At 38.5% G+C, this 23,130-nt stretch overlaps 1 protein-coding gene across 3 annotated transcripts; it reads left to right on the top strand.

The window, feature by feature from the left end:
- The first annotated feature begins 557 nt into the window (after window positions 1–557).
- LOC105077687 (RE1-silencing transcription factor) lies at window positions 558–23,130 on the top strand. 3 transcript variants are annotated; one of them, XM_074347282.1, is made up of 5 exons: window positions 558–724; window positions 1,649–1,785; window positions 6,251–7,154; window positions 11,620–11,703; window positions 17,549–23,130. In XM_074347282.1, the coding sequence occupies exons 3-5, from the start codon at window positions 6,260–6,262 to the stop codon at window positions 19,480–19,482; spliced, it is 2,913 nt and encodes a 970-aa protein (XP_074203383.1). In that variant the 5' UTR covers window positions 558–724; window positions 1,649–1,785; window positions 6,251–6,259; the 3' UTR covers window positions 19,483–23,130. The 3 variants fall into 3 exon arrangements, with proteins under 3 accessions (XP_074203383.1, XP_074203390.1, XP_010964415.2); XM_010966113.3 differs by lacking the exon at window positions 558–724 and adding an exon at window positions 1,394–1,530; XM_074347289.1 differs by lacking the exon at window positions 1,649–1,785.

Genomic DNA, 23,130 nt, shown 5'->3' with positions numbered 1-23,130 from the left:
TGGCTATAGTGGAGACTTGAAGAGATTCTGAAGGGTATTTTCGAGTGCTTTAGACTTGAAAAGGGCGGATAACAATGCTTCTAAAGAGGACGTCAAAGCCTGTACATTTTTCTTTTAACAGGTCTATTCTCATGCATTCAGCCAGGGCTGGAGGATAACTTTTTTTGTTGTTTGTTTACGAAGGAAATGAAGAAAGGGAGCGGGGCTCGCCTCTTTTTTGACCTAAGAGCTAAGGTGAGGGGGCCGGGCGAATTACGCGCAGCCCCGCCTAAGCGCGCCCCGAGCCCAGCCGGGGCCCAAAGCAACCCCCTTCTCTCAGGGGCGGGGCGGGGCGGGCCAGGCGCGCGCGCCGGCGAGGGGGCGGGTCCCGCGGGCGGCGGCGGCGGCGGCGGCTGCGGCGGCGGCGCGGGCCGGGTGCGCGGCGTAGCCTCCTGTGTTGGAATGTGTGGCTCCCGCGAGCTCGCGGCGCAGCGACCCAGCAAGCGCCGTCGAGGCCCCTGACCCCAGACCCCGGCGGTGGCGGAGGCGGCGACGGCCAGGCGAGAACCGGTGGCCTCAATACTCTGTGCAGCCCCACTCCTGCGTCTTCGCGGGCCTCGACGGCCCCAGCGTCCAACTTTTCCACCCTCCCTCTCCCCTCCCCCGAAACTCCAGCAACAAAGAAAAGTAGTCGGTGTAGGAGCTGCGACGCCGGGTCGTCACCCCTCCTCGTCAGGGAAGGCCGGTAAGCGCGACGCGGTCTGAGGACGGTGGCGGGGAGGGGAGAGGACGGGAGGGCCGTCCGGGCGGCGGCGGGAGGGGGAGGGGGAGGGCGCGGAAGGACGCGGAGCGAGGCGCTGTCCAGGGCTGATTTGCAGATACTATGGCTCCGGCGGCGGCGGCCCGGGCAGGCGGGGGCGAGCAACCGCGCGGGATCGGGTTACACAGCCGCGGCCCGGGGGCTGGGCCGGGGGCGTCCGTGGAGAGCGGCTCGGCGCCAGGACCCCCTCCCCAGCTGAGGCCTGGCCGCCGCCTCCGCGCGGGCCCGGGCGTCCCTCGGAGTTGGGTCCTGTGGCGAGGAGCGGAGCAGCTTGGGGCCCTAGTCCTGAAACTTCCTCTCGTCGTCCTCCGGCTCCGGGTCCCGCCGCAGCCCCTCGCCTGCCGGCGGCCCTCCCGTCCCCCTCCCTCCGGCCTCTCCCTTTCGCCGGAAGGCGCCGTTGAGTGCGGCCGGGCGGGTTGAGTCAGCCCGGGGCCCGGGCGGTTCCGCCAATGGGGCTGGACAGCGGTTTCTGCGCTCCGGCCGCCCGGCCGGCCGGGTCCTCGGCGCCGGGCCACCTCGCGGGCTGGGACGGCGGGGCCCGGGCGCGCGTCCCCCGCGGCGCCGTTGGGGAGTGAGCCCGCAAACTTCCGGGGCGCGGGGGGCGGCCGGCGCGCTTGGGGCCCCCTCCGGCTCTCGGGGCCCGGCGCCCTGGGAGGGCGCCCGCGGAGGCTCCCCGGCCCTCTGCTGAGGGCGAGCCCAGCGCCGGTGAGGAGCCGGGACGGCGCGACGCGGTAACTTTTCTCCCTCTTCCTGGACTCGGGCTCTTGGGCCGGGAGGGGGCAGCCTGAACTGGGGAAGACTGGGTCCGGCCCAGCGGCTCCCCGAGTTTGCCTATCTTGCCTTCTTTAGTGTTGGGGAGCCCAGGAAAAGCTTCAGGACGAGAGTTGGGGAACTCGGCGAGTTGGGGTGTCGGTGTGTGGCAGTGAGTGGGCCGAGCCGAGAGGAAGCGAGAGCGCCCGAGTTTGCAGAGAGCTGCTTTGTGTTTGGTACGTATTTTGAGAAAATGGCCGAATGCCTATTTCAGTCCGGAATGCCGCCGCCGAGGCAGGCGCTGGTGGCAGCAGCACGCAGGAATTCGTGCAGCACGTTGGGTTTCCGGGCTGTGCTTGGACGATCTTCCTGACCAACGTGCAAATTCCTTTAGAGTTGGTAGTTAGGGTTTGGGGAGTATGAAAAAAGTCGATGTTTGGGTAAGTTACCGAGTAGCCTGGCTGTTAAGCACTTGAACAGCTTTTGCTTTGTGTGATGGCATTTGATTCCAACTTTCGTTGGTACGTGAAACTCAACCGGTTTGGGTTTGTACAGTCGGTGAAACGGATTACTTTTTTGGGTTTAACGTAATTTTTTTAGTCCTTATCAATTATTTTGCTTTTTCCAATTTGCAAGAGAAGACCTAATTTGAGAATAACACCTTTTAGATTGGAAAGTAACATGGTTAAGGCAGTCTATTAAAAAGTCCAACATGTTTTCAGGGTGATCTTGTAATGGCTCCACTAGGCAGTTGGGCCAAGTCAAGCACAATGCAAGAAAGTTGCTGATTGTGAAGATGAGTTGACCAGTTACTTTATTATAGGGTTTGAAAGTTTCTTTACTTTCATGTGTGAGGTTTTGAATACAAACTTAACCTTTTCAAAGGAAAAAAGTCCATAATTTTTGTTTATTTTAAAGAGATTGTCGTTAAAAAAACAGAAACTGTTAAGTTTTCAAAGCACAGTGGATCCTTGAACAAGAGGAATTTGATCTGCATGGGTCTATTTGTAGATTTTTTTTTTCAATAAATATATTGGAAAATTTCTTGGAGATATGCAACATTTTGAAAAAATTTACAGACAATACACATAGCCTAGAAATATCAAAAAGAAAAAGGTGCATCATGAGTGCATAAAGTATATGTAGGTACTGGAATATTTGTATCATTTACTACCATTAAATACATACAAATCTAATAAAAAGTTAAAATTGATCAAAACTTACCCAAACACACTACTCATGGCATCATTTCTAATCTAGAGAAATGTAAACAAATGTAAAGATGCAATATTAACTCATAACGCCATAAAATTAACTATAGTTCGTACTGTACTATTGTAATAATTTTGCGGCCACTTCCTGTTAATAATTCAGTGAGCTCAAGGGTTGTAAGTAACTACTTAAAACATGGGGTGATGCTAATCATTTCCTTGTGAGCAGACTCTCCAGTAAATTGTGAACCTGTTCAGTGCAATACTGAAAACCTTGGATAACACCAAGGACTCATAGTGACACTAGTAATGCTGGAAGTGCTCCCAAAGAAAGAGTAGTTACGACTAAGAAAAAGTTGAATTGCTTGATAATGTACGCAGAGGTTGATGTCTGCACTTGAAGTTGCCCACTACTTCAGGATAAAAGATTCCACCCTAAGGACCAATGTTTAAAAAAAAAAAGAAAATTCGTGAAGTCATCACTGCAGCTATGCCAGCAGGCCTGAAAACCTTGCACATTTTGGGAAATTACTTTTTATCTTGTATTAAAATGTAGCTTTTATGTGGGTGCAGGATTGCTGTAAGAAAGGCATATGTATGGACTGTAAAATGATTTGAGAAAAACCATGAAGAATATCATTGAGAAATAATATCAGCCTCAACAGGTTTTTCATGCAGACAGAAGTGCCCTATTCTGGGAAAAAAGTGCCACAAAGAATATTTATTAATAAGAGAAGCAAGCACGAGGATTTAAGGCAGGAAAGGATAGGCTGACTCAATGTTTTGTGCAACTATAGTGGGGTTTATGATCAGGACTGCACTTATCTGTAAAGCTGCTAGCCCCCAAGCCTTGAAGAGAAAAGATAAACACCAGCTGCCAGTCTTTTGGTTGTGCTACAGTAAGAAGGCTTGAACAACGAGAACCCTTTTTTCTGGATTGGTTGCATCAATGCTTAGTCTCTGAAGTCAAGAAATAAATTGCCAGTAAGGGACTGCCTTTTAAAGTATTTTGATTTGGGCAGTACCCCTGGCCATACAGAACCCTGTGAGTTTGACACTGAAGCTGTCAGAATGGTCTGCTTGCCCCCAAACACACTGTCTTTAATTCAGCCTGTAGATCTCAGGGGATGTTAAGCATTTTAAAGAGGCTCATTACACATAGTATTCTGTGGAAAGATTGTCAGTGCTATGGAATGGAACCCAGATAGAACATCATGAAATTCTGGAAGGATTGCACCATTGAGGATGCCATTGTTATAGAAAAAGCTGTGAACGTCATTAAGCCTGAAAAAATAAATTCCTGCCATAGAAAACCTTCCAGATACTGTGTATGACTTCACATGATTTATGACAGAGCCAATCAAAGAAATGGGAAAAAGATTCTAGATACGGCAAAAAAAAAAAAAAAAAAGTGAAGTGTTTCAACATAGGGATAGGGATCCAGAGAAAATTCAGCAGCTAATAAATACGTCAGAGGAATTAAGATGCCTTGATGGAGATGAGTACTTTTCCAACCAGTGCCAGACTTTGAAGAATAAGATGTAGAAGAAGCAGTACCAGAAAACAAATTGATATTCTGGCAGAAGGGTTCCGATTATTCAAGATTGTTTTTGACCTATAACGTGGACTCTTCTATGATATGGGCACTGAAACTAAAGCAAATGGTAGAAGAAGAATTAGTACCACGTAGAAACGCTTTGGGAGGAATGCTAAGGCAAAAAAGTTAGGCAGAAATTAGGATGTATTTTTGTCAAGTCATACAAGTATGCCTGCTTCTCCTGCCTTCCCATCCACCTCTTCCACCCCTGAGACTGCAAGACCAGCCTCTTCCTCCTCCTCAGCCTCCATGTGAATGAAGACCACTAGGATACAGACCTTTATGATGACCCACTTCTACGTAATGAGTAGCAAATAATCATCATGCTGTACAGTTAATACACTTGCTTGGTGTGTGTGTGTGTGTTGTGAAAATCTAGTAACTATGGCTAGAGCCCTGAAATGTTTTTGTCATCATCTTTATCTCCTGAGTGTTCATTGTGTAGAACAAGGTTTGCAAGACTTGTATTGAAGTGGATAGCCTATCCTTACATAGGTATAAAATGATTGGTATTTAATATAAAGTTGACAGTTTGTTTTCCTACTGTTTTATAACTTTGTTTTCAAATAATTACATTACTGTACAGTATGCTTTTTTCTTAATTGGTCATCTGTTTATCAGTCTGCCATCATAGGTAAGTTTTTTTTTTTTAGTGTAACGGTGTTTACAACACTGTATTATGAATATGGCTGTAATACTGTATGCCATAAAAATGTTAAAAATGATTCATTCATTTGCATGTATGCTAGGCTACCAGGAAGCAATCATATTGCTGCTCACATCAGTGCATAAATTGTTATACCTCTAAATAAATATGAATTTCTTTTTCACATTGTCTTTTTTTTTGGTATCTAGTATTTGTACTTTTTTTTGACATCTACAGTATTTTGTATCATAGAAGACAATATGGATGTAGATACTGATGATTCATCTTGTACACAAACTTATGGTATCATTAAATATAGTACTGTAAATGTGTTTTCTCTTATGATTTTCTTAAGCTTACTTTGTTGTAAGAATACATATAACATGCAAAATATGTGTTAATCCGCTGTGTTATTGGTAAGGCTTCTGGTCAGCAGTAGGCTATTGGTAGTTAAGTTTTTGTGGAGTCAAAAGTTATCCTCAAAGTGGGAAGGATATAGCTCAAGTGGTAGAGTGCATGCTTAGCAGTCACAGGGTCATGAGTTCAATCCCCAGTACCTCCTCTAAAAATAAGTAAATAAACCTAATTACCACCCCCAACCAAAAAATAAAAATAAAAACCGAAAAAAGTTATTCTCAGATTTTGGACTAAACCAGGAAGTCAGTGCCCTAAACCCTTTGTTGTTCAAGGATCAGCTCTAGTTTATTCTTTTGTGGTTAATTGAGTTCATATGAGGTTTAAACTATTGACCAATTATTACAGGGTTCTACTTTCCAGACTGTACTTAATAAAATGCAGAGTTGACTTGGATTTTTCACCTTTCTGATTCAGACCAGTAAACTGTTGAAGCAGGAGTTGGGAGGATAGCATGTATGGAATTCATGTATGGAATTTAAAATATAATTTAAATTAACACTAAAAATGAAGGTGACATTTTTCTACCAGAAAAATTAGAAGTGCTTGAGGGAAGGCACACCTGTAGTAGACCTGGAAGAGTTATGTCAGACAATTGAAAGAATTTTTCTTAGGGGTTGTAGAATTTTTTTCAGTGACTACAGTAAAGAGAATTTGGAATTAAAATATATTTTAAAGGCTTATTTTCAGTAATGAAGCTGATTGAGTTTAAAGAGTATATCTGAAAATGTATTTAAGTTACAAAGAATTACAGTGATGTTTTGGTTTTAGACCAGTAAAAGTTGTAATTTAAAGTGGTGCTTTTGTGTTTTTTTGTTTTGTTTTGAATACAGAACACAGTTATGGCCACCCAGGTAATGGGACAGTCTTCCGGAGGAGGAGGGCTGTTCCCCGGCAGTGGTAGCATTGGCATGGCCTTGTCTAATGACATGTACGACTTGCCTGATCTCTCCAGAGCAGAACTGGCTGCACCTCAGCTCATCATGTTGGCAAATGTGGCCCTAACTGGAGAAGTAAATGGCAGCTGCTGTGATTACCTGGTTGGCGAAGAAAGACAGATGGCAGAATTGATGCCTGTTGGGGATAACAATTTTTCAGATAGTGATGGAGAAGGACTTGAGGAGTCTCCTGAAGCGAAAGGTGAACACAGTGGACTGGAAAACATGGAACTGGAGAGTTTGGAACTCAGTGTTGTGGAACCACAGCCTGTGTTTGAGGTATCAGCTGCCCCAGAAACGTACAGCTCAAATGAAGATCTTCCTTCAGAAACACCTGTAGCAGAGGACAAATGCAAGAACTTGAAGACCAAACCCTTTCGCTGTAAACCATGCCAATATGAAGCAGAATCTGAAGAACAGTTTGTGCATCACATCCGAGTTCATAGTGCCAAGAAATTTTTTGTGGAAGAAAGTGCAGAGAAGCAAGCAAAAGCCAGGGAATCCGGCTCTTCCACTGCAGAAGAGGGAGATTTCTCCAAGGGCCCCATCCGCTGTGACCGCTGCGGCTACAATACCAATCGATATGATCACTATACCGCTCACCTGAAACACCACACCAGAGCCGGGGATAATGAGCGAGTCTACAAGTGCATCATTTGCACGTACACCACAGTAAGCGAATATCACTGGAGGAAACACTTGAGAAACCATTTTCCAAGGAAAGTATACACATGTGGAAAATGCAACTATTTTTCAGACAGAAAAAACAACTATGTTCAGCATGTTCGAACTCATACGGGTAAGCGGACCTTTCTCCTTTGTAAGTGTTCTCTATCCAAAAAATGGAACAGTCTCAAAAATGTGAGAAATTTCAAACACCTCAGAAGTAAACAGAATGCCCTACTGCACCCACAGGTACCCATCACCTATACTTAAGTTATCTGTATTTTGTCACATTTGGCAATTCATTTTTTAAACATAATAGCTTTATTAAGATGTACTCCACTACCTCAGAATTCATCCATTTAAAATTGGAACGCATTGGTTTTAGTATAGTCACAGAATTATACAGCCAACACCCCAATCAGTTTTAGGACATTCTCACCCCAAGAAGGAACCCCTATCAGTGGTCATTCCCTTTTCTTCCCATCAGCCCTTTATTATTTCCTTTTAAATTGACTTTCAAATCTTTACAATTCAGGAGTCTCCTTATTTAAAAGAAACATTTGTAGCTATTTATAGTTAATTTTCTTATTTACATTACTTTTTCCTGTTATGAATTGGTACTTTTGAGGACTGATTACTGGTCTGAGCGAAATGGATAGGGTAATGTGGTACTGTATTCTTTGCATCACAAGTGAAAAGGGGCTGTGGGATGCTGTTTACATCAGATCCCTTTTGCAGGAGTTAATCACTCTGTGGGACTGAACCCCAGGCTAAGTGGATCATAGTGAGAAGGGGAATTGATGTTGATTTACATGGTAGACATAAATAATAAAACTTGTAGATGAAATTCCATTACAAGAAAGACATTTTCAGCAGGATTCTAAGCCCCAGCAGATGGCTTCTGTGTAATTTAGAGCTTTAAAATCTAGTCAAGTAAAAGAATTTGCATTCTCTTTGCAATTTGTTGTAGCCTGTGATTAATTGTCTCCAGGCTTTAAAACCATTTTATTTCAAAAGTAAAAAAAATTCAAACATGTCAAAACTGCATGACATAGGAAATGAAAGTTGGGAATCTAGACCATTAATCCCTTAACAGTTTTAGTTAAACAAACTGCTAGATTTAACTAAGCTTACCTGCAATATCCCAGATACCATATATACTTTAGCCATAAGTACTTTATATTCTTTTAACAGTTTTTTAAAACCTCGGGAACTAATTTAGAATTGGCTGTTATCTGTAGAGCTTTAAGATGGTAACTATGACATAAGGTCAAGTGCATGACTTTTGTGTGTACACCCTCATGAATTTTTTTGATTGAGGTATAATTGACAATGATGAATTACTACAAATATTTGTGTTCATAATCACCATGCAAGTCAACATAAAGAATATTACCAGCCATCCCATTTCCTTTGCCTCATTAAATTTTGATTTGGGGGGGGGTCAGTTATATTTTGATGATTTCAAAATTATTGAGTCACTGAACAATTTAAAAAATTTTCCAAAAACCTAAAAATATTTTCAACAATAAATCTAAATTATTTGATTTAAGGACTTTTTTTAGAAGAAAAAAAGGAAAATGGAGAGAATTGGAGAAATTTCAGTTTTGGTGTGTAATTTCAATTTTTTATGTAAAAAAATTTTTTTAAACAGGAACTCTTACTTTTTGCCATTTCTTAATTTTTTTTGTGATAGTGGTTTATTTTAATTTAATTACAGTCTAGGTGACTAATTTTAATGGCTTATTTTATATACTTCATCATCCATTACTTTTGCTCTACATTAATTTAAGGTTTCCACAGTAAGGTTATGACTTACATAGCTAACATTGGTTTTATATATCTCATTACATGTTTTAGCATTAAACTTACTTGGTTTAATACTTTTTAGAAAACTTTCACCTCCTGGTATTACCTTGTGTTTTTTTAAAAATATATTTTTATTGAAGTATAGTCAGTTTACAATGTTATGTCAATTTCTGGTGTGCAGCACAATGCTTCAGTCATATAGGAACATAACATACATACATTCATTTTCATATTCTTTTTAACCATAAGTTACTATAAGATAATGAATATGGTTCCCTATGCTATACAGTATAAAGTGTTTTTTTTTTTTAAACAATTTGCTGGTGTATAAATAGAAGGATAATATTTTGATTAGTAAATTCTGAGAGGGTCACTGCTGTTAATTGCACAGTTCTGAAAATTGTATTTATGGAAAAATAAATTCATTGAATGCTGTAGAGCAGAGGTAAATGATCATCATTGGAAATCACATGTTTCTCATTTCTCACTTAGGTGGTAGCCTACTGTAAGATTCACTTAGTAGGTTTCTTATGTTCTTGATTGAGTACTCAGGGTTAGGTCATTTCTTCTCTATGCTTATCTTCAGAACAATTTAGTGAAAAAAACAGGGTAAGTGTTCATGAGAGAACCTCCGCCTAAAGTGATTTGCCCAAGGTCACATGCAACTAAGATTGAAAGTTCCAAATCACTTTTTATGGGTCATTATCTTGGTGGAGTCTGAGGATTTTCATTTGAGTCTTCAATCAAGAGATTTTTTATTTTGTGGTTTTGATAGTTAACCAGTTCAGAATTTCTGCTTTAAAAAGTGACATTTTTGTATGTGTGATTGAAAAATTACTAGTTTTTCTAGAGTATTTATGCCTATTTTGGTGAATTGCACAAATAGAAGCAATCTATTTTGTTATAAAGAATTTAAAAGTAAATTATCCTTAGTTGATCCTTCATGTTAATCTGTAATGCTATTTTTTTTCCTTCCATTAACTTTCTTTGGTAATAACTTAATTGATAGCAATTTACATACCATATAATTAACTGTGGATTGGCCTATTCTGGTCATTTCATATAAATGGAATCATATAATATGTGGTCCTTGGTAACTATCTTCTTTCACTTAGTATAATGTTTCAGGATTCATCCATGTCATGTATATAGTACTTGTTTTCCTTTTATTGCCAAATAATATGCTCTTATATGGATAAGTAACATTTTGTTCATCTGTTTATCAGTTAATAGATATTTGGATCATTTCTACTTTTTGGCTGTTACGACTAATACCGCTGTGACCATTCACATACAAGGTTTTGTTTAGTCACATGTTTCTATTTCTCTTGGGTAAATATACATGTAGGAATGGAATTGCTAGGCCATATAGTAATTATGTTTAATCATTTGAGGAACTGACACTTTTTCCCAAAGTGGTTGCACTATTTTACTATCCCACCAGTACTGTACAAGGGTTCCAAATTCTCCATATCATAACAAATACTTGTAAACATTTGTCATTTTGGTTGTAATCATCCTTGGGTGTGAAGTCTTCATGTGTCTGTGGTTTTGATTTGCATTTCCCTTATGGCTAATAATATTGTGCATCTTTTTGTGTGCTTATTGGCCATTTGTGTATCTTCTTTACAAAAATATTTTTAACTTTTTTCTTTTACTTTCAACATTTTTTAAGCTGTCTTAAAATTCTTCCGGGTCAAAGTAGGCATTCAAACAAAGTAGGCATTCTGTTTACAGCTTATCAGTAACTACTGGCTAATAACAGCTGAATAGTGTCTTGGAACATATTTCACACTCATCAACACATGCTTTTGTTTTTCCACGCTGTCTTTTTCCTTGCCCCTTTTTAAAGACACATCTATTACTACAACTCATATATAGACAAAATGGTAACATTTATTGAGGGTTTTATGTGCCAGACACTGTGTTAAGTGTTCTGCACGTATTATCTTGATTTAAAATTTCACAATTCTAGGAAGTGAAGGTGCTATTATTACTTTTACAGATAAGGAAGCTTGCCCAAGGTCATACTTACTATCTTGTGGCCAAAGAACAGATGAAAGCAAATTATCAGACTATTTTTTTCAATGTTTTGTGGTGACAACCCATGTCCAAAAAATACACCTTTCCTGCTTTTGAGTTTTAAATTCTTTAGTAATAAATCACTGGCCTCCTGTCTTCAGTTGCTCTCAGTCCCTTCCTGTGGCTTTATGATTATAATTTGCTTTAACACTGACTTGACTATTTCATAAACCTTTTATCTACCACTTGAAACTTTTAGCTTAAAACAACAGGCTCCCCACTCAAAAATATTTTTGCTTTAAGCTAACAGTTTCCAGTGGAGATGTATCATTTCAAGGATCAAAAAAAATTATCCAAGCCATAGCATCAGAAAATTTGAGTAGAATTTGAGTAGTTTTTTTTTGCTTGTTTTTGTTTTTTAAGAGTAATTCTAATTTTTTAAAAAGTTCCTTGATACCTGATCAAGATAATTTTTCAGTTCTTAATATTTAATGTAGTAACATGGCATTACTGTGAAAATTAAAAGGGCTGTGTGGATTCAGAAAGTCAATGATTTTTTTTTTGTCAGCAAAGCTGAAATAACTAGTTATGTGTATTCTGAATTAAATTGCTTACCTTTCTAATACATGATAAAAATTGGTCATTTTTCCAGGAATAGGGGGGAAAATTCTTGTGAAAAAATGTTCAGTACTGAATGATGTGTATATTGTTAGTGAGAATTGCATCTGCCTTATTATATATGAACACTAGTTATTATATTTTTACAGGCGAACGCCCATATAAATGTGAACTTTGTCCTTACTCTAGTTCTCAGAAGACTCACCTAACCAGACATATGCGTACTCATTCAGGTTGGTAAGAAATGAAACTTTTCTGTCATTTTTAGTAAACTACCATTATAAGAAAGTTCTTCTAGACTTGGAACTGGGTCCTTATTTATGGTTTATTTTTAATATAATATTGAAATCAGAGTTAAAAATTAGGGATTTACTAGTGTGGAAGTTGTATTTAAATGGAGATTCCTAACCAAGAAGTCCATAGGTGGAATTTCTAACACTGAATGTAAATGTATGTGTGCACCCAGAAGGGAGGAGGGTCCTTAATTGTTACCAGATCTTACCAAGTTCCACAACCGTAATAAAAGTTGAACAGCTATCATAGACCAAGGCTGGCTTATCCTTTTAAAATAACCTCTACCTCCTCATACTCCTGCCAGACTCTTCTCCACCCCCCAACCCACAATGCCCCCAAACACAGTATAACGCCAAGTTTCATAGTGTGTGGTTCTGGTTCCAGGGATTCCTTCTTAGTTGCTTAGGTCCTTAAATTTGGGTTTGTTGTCTTGAGAGTTGATAGGGCTTCTGAGTACTGATTTACAAAAGCCAAACTTTGAAGAATGATAGATATTCCAGGATCCCAGTTTATTAACCTATAATAGATAAAATGCAGGACTATAAGTGGGAGATTCATCCACTCCAGTGACTGAAATTATCATGATCACCAAGCAGAACTGGTCCTCTATCAAAATATGTAGAGTGGCAAAGGTAAAAAGCCATAGGCAGCATAGATAGTCTTGAATGGATAATTATTTCATTTTGGCCTCACTGACCCTTGGTGAAGAGGCACATCTGATCAGAGTAGTCTCCTGGATTTACAGTATAGACCCCTGTGGAGAAAGTATGCAAAAATCTTGCTGTTTACCAAAGTCTGTCTAGACCCAATCCCCTCAAGTTAACAATTACCAGTTATCTGAAGTTAACAGTTCTATTGTTTCATTAGATAGCCAGGAGCCACATGTGGTTGTTGGGCTTGTAAAAGGTGGCTGGTTTGAATTGAGATGTATAAAATATATACCGTAATTTAAACAGTATCAAGAAAATTATGCAAAATATTTTAAATATTAATTACTGAATACTGATACTGAATATATTGGGTTAAGTAAGTAGTAAAATTAATGTTACCTGTTTTTGTTTTTATCTTTGTAATGTGACCGTTAGGCAAATTAAAGTTACGTATGTTGCTCGCATTTTATTTCTATTGGATGTGGATATTTTTATGTCACTGGTTGAGTAAGACTTGATTACAGTATGGATTCTAAATTGAGCAGCAGTGAGGGGACCCAGCATGCTTGCTGGCCTTTCTTGACCTTACATGCCTATCATGTTATATAAGTTGAGTGTTCCTTTTTAATCTCCAAAGCTACTGAATTGCATCACTTAACTGGAAACCTGATTTTAGTATTACTTTTGGGTGCTTCCTGCTTGCTTTTCCTGCGGGTAACATGGATGCTTTGTTGAGGGTAGACATCATGTCCTACTAATAGTCATGCTCTAGCTCTTAAATAAAAAAATATTTAAGTGCTTTTCATGAGTTATCTCATTTTTGTTTTCATAGCTATCTTATGGTGTATAAGTTCTACTTTCCTCATTTTACAGAAGGGGAAACTAAGGCATTGAAGAAATGCCATTTTCCTGTCCGAATGTCCCCTCTTCTGGATTTGTCTTACTTGCTTTCTCATGGCATCATTTCATTTTTTCTCTGTCCCTGTACCTTGTATTATGTGTCCTTGTACACTGGAAATTAAATCTAAATACTTGTATTGTAGTTAATAACATGTCTCACTTGAAGTCATCTCTGATTGACCTATTATTAGTGTCGCTGGATCAGAATGACAACAGACTTGTGTCTTTTTAATTGAATTGCTAATACTTTAGTCACTGTATAAATGTTTATCTATGGTGTTTCACACCAGTCAGTAATTATTGCCTGCATGTTTCCTACTCTTGAACTTCCTTTGCTATATTTTAAAGGTGATTTTTAGTAGTTGCTGTTACAGTACAGTATTCAAGTAGTAAGTATTTAAAAAGTGTTAATAATGTATAGTAGTATTTATCGTATGCATGCTGGGTACTGAAAAATTGGGACTTGTTTTTTCTAATCTTAGTACCACTAGAATACTTAAATCCTGGTTTATAGATTAGAACTGCAGCTTGGAGAAGATAAATGCTTTATCTAAGGTTGTCATTCCTCCAAGTTAGAAGAGTTAGGGTTTGGCTTCGGACTCCCCAACCCTCATTTTCAGTCATCAGCAGTGTTAAAAGGACATTGTGGCTCAGAAAATGGCTCAGGAAGCTACAGCATAATGAAATTGGAATCGCAAAGTACAGAGAGCAGAGCCTTTGTCTTTTATTGGATGCTAGTAATTTGTGAGTCACAAAGAGGAAGCAAGCATGGCCAGTCTGTTTTGTGTGTGAGTGTGCCGAATTATTTCTAGCCAATATTGTGTTTTAATAATTTTAGTATAAGTTGCTGATGACATGTACAAGTCAACTGAGGCTAAGTGAGGTCAAATTGGGTAAGTAATCTTTCTGACTGGGTTGCATGGAGTGAATATCTTGGGTGCCTTCCCTGTGATCTTTACAGGTCACATTAGGAATTGAGTTTCCTGTTCATGTGAATGTATTTTAGGGGAGAGAAGTGTGTGGTTAGTCTCTTATTTCTGGAAGAGATTAGCTAAAATGACAAAGAAATTGGTTTATGAATCAAAACTACATTGGTTATTTCCTTGGAGCACTTCCGTTAGAGTAGGTCTTCTCCCACCAAAGTAGGTGTTACTCTGCGTTTTATTTTACTTATTTTTTTTTTTAATTGAAGTAGTTAGTTACAACATGTCAGTTTCTGGTGTACAGCGCAATGTCCCAGTCTTACTCTGCATTTTATTGGTGTTCGTACATAATGGTTTTAAGGTATCTTACTTGGATAGTCTAGAGATCCTGACGTAATCCACAGCTCTTCCTTTCATATTCTCAGGATATGCTACCATTTCATCCTGGATGAAATACATGCAGTTTGTACTTGCCATTCTGATATTTTTGTAGATAACACACTGGGTGTGGATAATTCCCCCGATTAGGTAGCATAGGAGTTCATTTTGGATATTTTCCCATTATGAGCAAAATGGATATTCGTTAAGGGGAATTAACAGCTTGCCAAGTTCCACCTCCATTGACTGTTCTTTTTAAGAAGGAAAGAAAAGATTTTTTTTTTCAGCAAAAAAAATTTATTTTCCTGTCACCAAATATTTGATGATTATTATGGAGACACTATTTTAAAAGCTGGGCCACTTGAAACATGGTTTGAGAATCTTCTTGTGAATTTTGAAATAATTTTTAAGCAGTATTTTATTGTGGCTTAATCTACACACATGAAAATGCACACATTAAGTATATAGGTCGGTGACTTTTATGTGTTTTTTTTCCTGTTTGACTACTGCCTAGGTGAAGACATGAAACGTTTCTACCACCCTCAAAAAGTTCCCTCCTTACCCTTCCTTGACAGTACTGCCAGGCTCCCCTCACCTGATACTCTGACTTCCATCAAAAAACATTGTGTTCTTCTGTAAAATATTTTTGAGATTCATCCCATGCTGCATTATCAGAACTTTGTGTTTAGTGCTGAGTAGTAATCAATTATATGCCCCTCTTACTCTTTAATTAAAACGTTCCCTTGCTATTTTTTCTGAGCTATTCTTAATAAGAATGTGTAAAGCTTGTAAAAATATTTTTCCTTTTGAATTTGCCTGACATCTATACATTAATTTGGAAAGAATAAAATAGACATCCGACACATTTATAAAGATGAAAAACAGGTAAATATTACTAGAATTGGAAAAGAGAATTAAGTTAAAACTATTGGTACAGGGCAAAAAGATTTATAATCAGCTAGATACTAATAAACTAAACTTTTGATGACTAGATCTTTTAATACAAGAAAGATTTAATGGCAATAAAACAAAAATGGAGGCAGGATGAATGGAGCAAGTAAATGATGCCATCATAGTTTAAAAGAGTCCTGCAAATTCCGATTCCCTGAGCATTTCATAGGTGGAGGCTTGTACCTTGCTTGATGCTGGCTCTATAAATACCATTATTCATTGGGGCTTTTAAAATGGCAACATTTTCATTATAATTTTTTTTTTATGAGAGCAAATGTTTTCCTAAAGATGTAAAATCCATTCACTAGCTATTTACTTACTCGGAGGTAGGGTTTATTTGGTAAAGCAGGATAAACACATGAAATCTTCCATTTTGTTTACTCATATTGAAAATTACCAGCTCATTCCAAAAGTGATGATTTACAGGTAATGCATAGTGACTGCTTGGCTATCCACTCTGTGCTAAGTGCTGTATGTGGATTAGATTATAGCCCACAACACCTAACATTGTTTCACAGATGAGGAAATCAAGCCTTATAAAGGAGTTTTCAGTAGTTTGCTGAAGATCTCATAGTAAGTTGCAGAGCCCATATTTGCCCCCCGCCGCCCCAGAAATCCTTACTGTAGAACAAGTTCTTAACATCTGTTCCACATATATTTTCCCCATTCTGTGTCTATGTTAAGCAAATGTTTGTCTCCACTGAAATCATTCAATGGAGAGGACAAGGTAGGGCCAAGTATAGAGTAATAATAGCATGTTGTTAGAAACCTCTGTGAATCTGTTAGTGGACAAATGCAGAAGAGTTGTCCGGTTAGCTTCATATTCAGTCTGTCATACCTGGGTAAATTTTTGTTTCTGTGATTGAGTATTTTATTATCAGATATCTTCTAATCATGTAAAGCTTACTATCTACATGGTTTTACTTAATGTCTGAGTATTATTGCTTTATGAAAGAAATAAGATTTGATATGAATATGAGAATGTTTGAGAGATGACTTTTTCATAAATGTCAATTTCCATTTTTCTGCTATGCATTCCGTTGGACCAGTGGGGTATGGATACCTTTTGGTAATATTTACTAGAGTATGATCTAGATGGGTATGTATTCAGGTAGAATGAGTTAATTTTATGCCTTTAATTTGGGGGTGGGGGGCTTCTGGTCTTGTATGTACCTGTGATTATGACTTTCTTTGCTTATTTTACATACCATATCTATTTGTGTGCCCCTTTTCATTTACCTAGTTTCTTTGCCCATTCTTTAGAAGAAGGTGGGGAAAAAATCAAGAGCAGATTTCTGATTTGTCTATGTTTGTTGTAAAATAGCGACTCTGTCACTGGAAAAGTCTGCTGAGTGAAACTTGACTCAGCTCTTGCCACAATGGACAAAAGAGTTAAATTTAGAGAGAAAGTCATTTGCTCCCATTTGCTCCTTGAGGTCAAAGGATTGTTTTAAAATTCTGACATGGAAGCTAAGGGAGTGTAGCCTAGAATGTAAGATACTTCTTTTGTAGTCTCAAGGTTTATCTTAAATGTATGGAAATTTTATATTTTATTCCATTATACATTTGTTTTAGCTAAACATAAAAAATTAAAAATTATCTTCTCTCTTTGAATGTCCTTGCCCCAAAATTAATATGGGGAGCCCAAGTAACTTTGGCAATAATTGTTGTGTACTTCTTGATGAATCTGTGTTCTTTACTAGTACTCAAGAGCCCTAGCTTGATGACCTTTTTAGAAGATGAGGATTAACTGAGATAATTATTCCTCCATTTGGTGTGAGAATCAATGTCAAGGGATAGGGAAAAGATATACAAATAAATATGGTGAATGTAAATTGCATGATAAAGTCTTCAAGAAATAGTTTTTATGGTTTTTTGTTTGTTTTTTTAACATGTATCCAATTCCTTGTAAGTATAATTGACTAGATCTTGAATTCATTTCTTCATGTATGTCTTCTGTGACATCTCTTGTTTACTTTCAGGTGAGAAGCCATTTAAGTGTGACCAGTGCAGTTATGTGGCCTCTAATCAACACGAAGTAACCCGCCATGCAAGACAGGTTCACAATGGGCCTAAACCTCTTAACTGCCCACACTGTGACTACAAAACAGCAGATAGAAGTAATTTCAAAAAACACGTAGAGCTACATGTGAATCCACGGCAGTTCAATTGCCCTGTATGCGACTATGCAGCTTCCAAGAAGTGCAATCTGCAGTATCACTTCAAATCTAAGCATCCTACTTGCCCTGATAAAACAATGGATGTCTCAAAAGTGAAACTGAAGAAAACCAAAAAGCGAGAGGCTGACTTGCCTGATAACAAAATTACTGATGAGAAAACAGAAACAGAGCAGACGAAAGTAAAGGGGGATGTGTCTGGGAAGAAAAATGAGAGGTCTGTAAAAGTGGAGAAAAAAGATAATGTTTCAAAAGAGAAAAAGCCTTGCAGTAGTGCCTCAACCCAAGTGGCTACCAGAACTCGCAAATCAGCCGCGGAAACTAAAGAAGTAGATGTGCATACAGGAAATAACTCAGAAAAAACCTTTAAAACCAAGAAAAGCAAAAGGAAGATGGAAGCTGAAGCCCATTCCTTGCAAGATCCTGTTAATGATGAGGAACCTGTGACAAAAAAGAAAAAGAAGGCAGAAAGCAAATCCAAAAATAGTCAGGAAGTGCCAAAGGGTGACAGCAAAGTAGATGAGAATAAAAAACAAAATATTTACATGAAAAAAGGTACGAAGAAGAAGACTCTGAAAAATAAACCATGTAAAAAAAGCAGCAAGCCTGCTCAGAGGGAGACTGTTCAGAGGAGGCCTTCTCAGGTGGAGCCTGCACAGGTGGGGCCTGCGCAGACAGAGCCTCTGCCTCCCACGGCATCTGCTCAGGGGCGGCCTGTTCAGACGGAAGCAACTCCCCCCGTGGGGCCTGCTGAGGTCGAGTTTGTTCAGAAGGGGCCTGTGCACATGGAGCCTCCTCTAACCATGGGGCCTGCTGAGGTCGAGGTTGTTCAGAAGGGGCTTGTTGAGATGGAGCCGCCTCCTCCCACGGAGCTGATCCCCAAAAGGTCTCCTCGAAAAGATAATAAGGAAAAGTCCAACATGCAGGGTGAAGTAGCACAGAAAGAGCAGGTCCTTATTGAAGTTGGCTTAGTGCCTGTTGCAGATAGGCCGCTTCTAAAGGAAAGCGCCGGTACACAGGATCTCTTAGCACCGTCACCACCTCTGCCAAAGGAAAACGTAAAGGAAGAGGAGACAAAAGACCAAAAATTATTCACTGCAGACGAAGGAGATAAAGAAGCCCCTCTTCAAAAAGTGGAAGCAGAAGAGGCAGATAAGAGTCTAGTTGGTCTTGCTGCTGTTACCAAGGAATCTGCCCCTATTTCATCCTCTGAACAAAACTTGAATTTGCCAGAGGGTGAAACTTTAGATGGTGGACATCAAGCTGACACTGTGCTTTGTGAAATGGAAGTGGATACTGAGGAGAACAAAACAGAGAATCCCTCTGGCAGAGACTTGGCAGTTGAAGAGCCAGTTCCACCACCGCTTCTTCCTATTCCACTGGAGAAACATGAAGCAGTGTCCAAAACTGCTGTGGCATCACCTCCTGTCACCATGGCAGTAAATGAGTCTCAGGAAATGGATGAAGACGAAGGCATCCACAGTCACGACGGAAGTGACCTAAGTGACAACTTGTCAGAGGATAGTGATGATTCTGGATTGAATGGGGCTCGGCAACTTCCACAAGAAGCTAGTAGAAAGAATGCAAAGGAAGCCTCCGCAGTCAAGGTGACTGAGGGAGATTTTGTTTGTATCTTCTGTGATCGGTCTTTTAGAAAGGAGAAAGATTACAGCAAACACCTCAATCGTCATTTGGTTAATGTGTACTTCCTTGAAAAGGCAGCTCAAGGGCAGGAGTAGTTAAACTTTGGAGAAAGCTTCAGTTCTTAATTTGTAAGGTCTATGACATTTTATCTTCATTTGTAGTTGCAGACAACTTTTTGTTTTTAAAATTGCTTTAATAAGTGTTCAGTCTTGAGTTTTAAATGGCACTCTTAGGACTCCGTATACCTACTGATATGTAAATTTTAGTAAATCCAAGGGAGTTAGTGTGCTAAACCAGCAGATACCTAAATCTGTTAGCTTATGCATTTAATTGAACCAGTAAGGCCCAGGTGATACTACATATTCTATTGCTTTGCCCAGATACAACTTCTCAGTTTTTTTCCCATGTCTGTCTTCCTCTTTCACTTTGTTTATTCTTAGTTCCTTGTTTAGCTCTATAAAAATTGGCATACTCAAGCAATTTGAGTATTTGCCTGCTTTATATAAAGTTAGCACTTTAAAATTGTTTTAGTGATGAGAAGAGACATTTAAATTGAAGAGAAATTCTCCCAACAATGGACATTGTATCAGTCCAGGTATTTACTTCTTGAGTTTTGATCAAATGTACTTATTTGTGTATATGTTAATCATCATAAAAAACATTGATTTTGGTGTGTTTTTTAATTTTGGTGCTTTAATGGCTTAATACGTTGCACATTTAAAAAATCTATGCAGTTACATTTTTTGTAGAAATAGCATTTGTGTTGAACAGTAGTACTTTATACATGTATTTGCCTGTATTTTTTTTCCTCTTTGGAGGGATGCTTTTAATCTTGTTTGCAAAAGGGCAGGTTTTTTGTTATGTTTTGTTTTGTTTTTCTTTGCTGCAACTTTCTTTTTTTCCAGATTATTAGTGTGTGCAAATTTGTGAGCAAATGAAACATGCAGGTTCAATTCATTGATTCTGATATTCACATCTATGCCAGAATCTGCATTTCATGTAAGTTATTTATTTTAAGTGGATGTTGTGAATTCACAGCTGTTTGAACTTTACAATAAATGAACCACTAGGCTCTATGTGGAATGGATTTTTATCCCAAATACCAACCATCAGTAAAAAATTTTGGCCTGTTTTAGTATAGCTGCTTCCTACATGTACAGTTGTTAGGTTATATCCTTGAGGAAAATCTTTTTTCACAGATGGTTGGTGTTTATTTGTCTACTCAGCTGAATAAAGAACTGTAAATGATATTTGGAAATACAAACCTGGAATTAGGAGACGTAATTACTCTTTCAGGTTATACAGAATATGTTTGTGAGATTCCAAAGCCATAGCAATTATATGGAAAACCTAGGATAAGAAAGGTAGTGTGAGTGCTGGTAGACCAGCTGCAACTTCCTATGAATACAATGAAAAAGGCTGGTGAAACTTAAGTACAGTCCAGATTAAAAATCACACTTCTCAGGGATCTCCACCTACTTGTGGGTGTCCTGGCTGTTCCTGTGACCGCCTTTTTTCCAGGTGAGGCCTCAGTGAATTGCAGCTGTTCTGGTGTTCCTATGGGGACACTTTGTATGGAGGAATATGTACTCCCAGGCTTTGTTGGTAGGTTCTTTAGCCAGTCATCAAAGACTATGAAGGAGTCTAACAAAGAATTTTTCTTGTTGATAGCAGTTATTCATTGTAATCCAATAAAGTATGATCCCAGTAGGGAACCTTGAACAGTTTAGATCCTCCCATGTTGTATTCTGAAATAACCACTCTGTATTTCATTTATTTTCTTTTGTCTGGTGATCTCTGAGGCAGGATTCAGAGTTTGGCAATGCAACATGAAAGTAGGAAAAGTATTGAAGTGTGGGTGGAAAACTTGTTAAAAATCTGAAAGTTTGAAGTTTAAGCTAAAAGGCATTTGAATTTGGAATTGGGAGGCCAAAGATTTAAAGAAGCGGAAGATTCCCTCAAGACATGAGGAGTAAGTTGTATTTTGCTTGTGTGTTTTGTGTGCATGATGGAGATTTGTAAATGATGTTGAACTCTGGGTGAATTCTCAGCTCCGACAATCATTGTCAACATAAAATCAAGCTGCAAATATTTATGTTTTAAATCTTAAATTATAAGTCTAGTTAAATCTTTCTAACAACTAGTTTTAATGTTCATGGGTACATTTTGTGTAAGTTACTTTTTACAGTATATATGAAAAGATTCATGCTAAGTACAAATTATAGATTGGAGATCAGTTTGGGGAATAGGTTTTTGTGGATTTGTTGATACTTTAAAAGAAAAAGATTTGATTTCTGAGGAATTGGACCAATTTTCTTATCTAGATTTTAAGACTAGAATGCCCAAAGCAGAAGTATGAAGGAAATTACAACCCTTTATTAAAGTGATCCGTGAAAATATTGTTACTGGAAATTGAGTGGACTTGAGTCCTTGATTCCAGAAAATAAGGATTTGATTGTCAGGCCTATATTAGGTTCTGAACCTTAATGCCATGTATTTGTACTTATTAAAAATTGTTTCAGTGAAAATTATGTTAGTAATACGAACTTCTGGTCTAGTTGGGAGTTCATTTGAAAAATGTGGTATTTGCATGGGACTGTTTGAATCTTTTTGTTTTTTCAGTTTCCCCTTCTGGATAGGATTGAAGCTAGAATTTTCCCTTTTGATAAAGGAATAAAAACTAAACACGTTATTTGTAAATTAATGATTAGTACTAGAGAGAAAGTTGAAATACTTAGAATACATTATAAGCCTCATCCTAGGTAGCCATATAAAAATATCAATTTTAACTGTCTTCTGAACCTGTATTCACATTGGTTTTTCAAGATATTTTAAGTTATATTTTTCCTCTTTTCAGGGCTGCTTCTATGGGACTGCTTTTTTTTTTTCTTTTTCTTTTCTTTTTTTTTTTTGGTAAATTGAGGTGTAATTCACATAGGGCTGCATTTTTTGTTACGGTTTTTTTACAACTATGGTTCAGTGTTTTACTCTAGTCTTCCAAGAAGGGCCATTTTACTTTATAGAGTCACTTCTAAAGTCAAGTGGTCTTTAACTCTGGGGACTATTTTGCATATGAATGCTAATTCAGATTTAAGCTTAAGTCATCACGTATCACCCCATGAATGTTGACAATGGAAGTAATACCTTTCCTGTAGTTTCAGTTCTTGACTGAAAAGCTGGAAGGAACTTCATTTTCTTTTTTTGCACATATCAGGAAAACAGCTATTGTGCAGTTACCTTGTTGACCTCAGCAGATAAACTGGACTGATAGTGTTATTCAGATTTAAGAAATTATCTGAATCTTGGTTTGTGTAGATTTGTGATCTACATGCAATATTAACTAGATTGGATAGATTTTACATTTTCGTATATATACATAGGCTCTTCCCACTCCTCAGCATCCATTAGTTTATTGAACTTTGTAAGCTGGCATTGAAACGTTATAATGTTTTGTTGCACCAGTTTTATAAGCTTCTACAGTGCAATACATGTTATGTTTCAGAGACAAACCAAAGGTTAATTTCTCAAGGTTCTTGCTGTTTGCTTTAGCAGCATTTGATGGAGTTATACATTTATAATAGATGAAAAATAAACCAGATTGCAGATCGGTTTTTTTTTTTTTTAAAGCAAACCATGTACCAAGTTTTTGGTCCAAATTGTGTAGGATAAGTTAAATTGCATTCTATTAACCAGTATGAGTGTATTATAAGTATAGTTATGTTGAAATAAAGTGTTAAAAAGCA

This window comes from Camelus bactrianus, chromosome 2 (assembly GCF_048773025.1).
Source record: "Camelus bactrianus isolate YW-2024 breed Bactrian camel chromosome 2, ASM4877302v1, whole genome shotgun sequence".
Lineage (NCBI taxonomy): Eukaryota > Metazoa > Chordata > Mammalia > Artiodactyla > Camelidae > Camelus > Camelus bactrianus.
This window is presented reverse-complemented; position numbering and strand designations above follow the sequence as displayed.

What these genes read in the sequence shown, in the direction of transcription:
- LOC105077687 (XM_074347289.1), top strand. Translation starts at nt 6,260, where the DNA reads ATGGCCACCCAGGTAATGGGACAGTCTTCCGGAGGAGGAGGGCTGTTC. An exon ending in GCATGTTCGAACTCATACGG is followed by an intron (nt 7,155 to 11,619) that starts GTAAGCGGACCT and finishes ATATTTTTACAG; the next exon opens with GCGAACGCCCATATAAATGT. An exon ending in ACATATGCGTACTCATTCAG is followed by an intron (nt 11,704 to 17,548) that starts GTTGGTAAGAAA and finishes GTTTACTTTCAG; the next exon opens with GTGAGAAGCCATTTAAGTGT.